The sequence below is a fragment of the Alosa alosa genome, chromosome 24 (genome assembly GCF_017589495.1).
Source record: "Alosa alosa isolate M-15738 ecotype Scorff River chromosome 24, AALO_Geno_1.1, whole genome shotgun sequence".
Classification (NCBI taxonomy): domain Eukaryota; kingdom Metazoa; phylum Chordata; class Actinopteri; order Clupeiformes; family Clupeidae; genus Alosa; species Alosa alosa.
In genome coordinates, this window is record NC_063212.1 from 21,584,939 (window position 1) to 21,587,438 (window position 2,500).

The 2,500-nt window shown below is 45.5% G+C and overlaps 1 protein-coding gene across 1 annotated transcript in view; it reads right to left on the bottom strand.

The window, feature by feature from the left end:
* The window catches only part of efnb3b (ephrin-B3b), an 89,259-nt gene that overhangs the window by 46,285 nt on the left and 40,474 nt on the right, over positions 1 to 2,500 (bottom strand). Inside the window, exon 2 of the mRNA XM_048236513.1 lies at positions 1,526 to 1,821. Coding sequence (XP_048092470.1) covers positions 1,526 to 1,821 — 296 coding nt within the window. The remainder of the gene's footprint in view (positions 1 to 1,525; positions 1,822 to 2,500) is intronic.

A 2,500-nucleotide genomic window follows, 5' to 3' on the forward strand; every position in this document is an offset into this window, starting at 1 on the left:
CGTTTTTTCTTTTCTCTTAAAGTAGAGTTTCTTTCTTTTCTCTTTTCTCTTTAGCTTAGGCCCTTTTTTGAAGAGCACCCTGAATTGTTTTTAAAAATGTTTTACATTTTTTGACCCAGAGAAGCATTCCTTCGTTTCTTTCAGACATGAGAGTGTGTCTTAGGGGCCCAGCGATGCCCATCATGTCCATTGAGATGTTGGGTGGTGTTTTGAATGCAGGCGGAGTTGAATGAGTCTGTTGCTGCTGCCCACTGCGACATTTGTGTGGTTTCCATAAAACATGATATGGATTCAAAGACGGACGGCCGTGCTGAAAATCAAGACACGGATTGACTCCTGATAAGGTCAACCTCTTTATATTCTTTTCTGTCGTCTGTCCATTTTCTCTCTATCTCTTTCCACTTCTCTCTCTGTCTGTCTCTTTCTTTCTCTCTCTCTGTCTGTTCTTTTCTCCTTCAATCTGAGTCATTTGATTAGTCTCTCTCTCTCTCTCTCTCTCTCTCTCTCTCTCTCTCCCTCACTCTCCCTCTCTCTCTCTCTCTCCCTCTCTTTTCCCCCTCACTCTCCCTTCTTCTCTCTCTCTTCCTCCTCTCTCCTCTTTTTTTCTCTCCACACACACACACTTTCACTCTCACACACACACTCACACTTTCTTTCTCTCTCTCTCTCACACACACACACACACACACACACACACACACACACACACACACACACACTCTTTGTTCCAGTACATGGAAAAGGCTCCAAAACACCAGTTCATCTGACTGAAGCGGCCCAGGAGGGTGTGGGAGAGAGAGTAAGAAAGAGAGAAAAAACACCATCAAACGGGAGGCCAAGTGTCCTGGCCTTCAGGCCTTATTCAGATTACATTCCACCCTTACAAGAGACTGCCACACACACACACACACACACACACACACACACACACACACACACACACACACACACACACACAAAGAATTTCAAGATTGACATAAAAATAAAAAACAGCAACCCTGGGATTCCTGCAGACACGGCCCTTGTGTGTGTGTGTGTGTGTGTGTGTGTGTGTGGTGTGTAGATGTCTGTCTGTGAGCGCATAGTTGTGAGTGTGTGTGTGTGTATGATCTCTCAGATAGCGCCACAGGTCTGTCAAGCGTGAAGGTGCCACTGAACCCAAAACAAACCCCATCCAAAGCCCACAGCAGATGCTGGCACCTCTGCCGCCTCCACTGACGCAAACATGCACACACACACACACACACACACACACACACACACACACACACACACACACACATACACACAGACAATGGAAACATACAGCCCTGAAGGGCAGCTCAAGACATGCAGATCTAACACACACACTCAGACACACAGAGGATAAACCTAAACATAAACTAAAAATAAAATTCACACACCCTATACATTCTCAAATTTAATATACGCAACCCACTCACAAACATATATATTCACATACTTACAAAACACACACACACACACACACACACACACACACACACACACACACACAAACACTCACCGATGATGAAGTAGTCATGCATGGTCTTAAACTCATGACCCCACAGGTTGGGTGAATACTCCTGGAACTTGATGGTGAAACGCGTGTCGCTGGTGGGTTTGTCGCAGGTCAGCAGCAGGTTCGGCGAGCCGGTCACCTCGCACCGGTCTGCCTGCTCTCGCGATGACACCAGGTATAGCTTGTAGAACTCATACTCGGCCGGGCCATGGGGGCCGGGAGGGTCCGCTGCCGGGCATATGAGGTCCAGACGGTCCCCAATCTGGGGGTACAAAACGTAGCCCTGATCGTCCCCAAATCTGAAGAGAGAGAGAGAGAGAGAGAGAGAGAGGATTGTTATGCTTAGGCAACATTGTACATACAGTCATGCTTATAAAGCAACACTGAATTGAATTGAATTGAGAGTGAGACATTTTATTGAAATGAATCACCAATGTTTTCTATTTTTCATTTGGCTAAAAGCGTAGTATCAGAAGAGCTTTATGACCAAAAGAGAGAGTTAGGAAGAGTGGAGTGAAGAAAGAGTCGAGGTGTGTGTGTGTGTGTGGGGGGTCATCAGTTTGACTCCTTCAAACACATGATGTGTGACATACCCCAATCCTTTCTGTTTATTTTGCCAGCTAAACGACAGCTAAATACAGCTAAACACAGTTAACACAGCTTTCACATAAAAACAGATACACACACACACAGATAAAACAGATACACACACACAGACACAAACACACTAAAAGAGAGGGGGGGTGCTGCTTTACATCACTTCCCCTTACAACCACATGATGCCTGAGAACATCCAATGTAGACATCAATAAAGACGGCAAGCCATACTCACACACACACAGAGAGAGGGAGAGAGAGAGAGGGAGGGAGAGAGAGAGGGAGAGAGAGAGGTTTGACATTTAACCCTCTTTTATTAAATCAATATTCAAACCTTTACTCGACTTCCCTCTCAAAACACATATTGCATGAGGACATCCA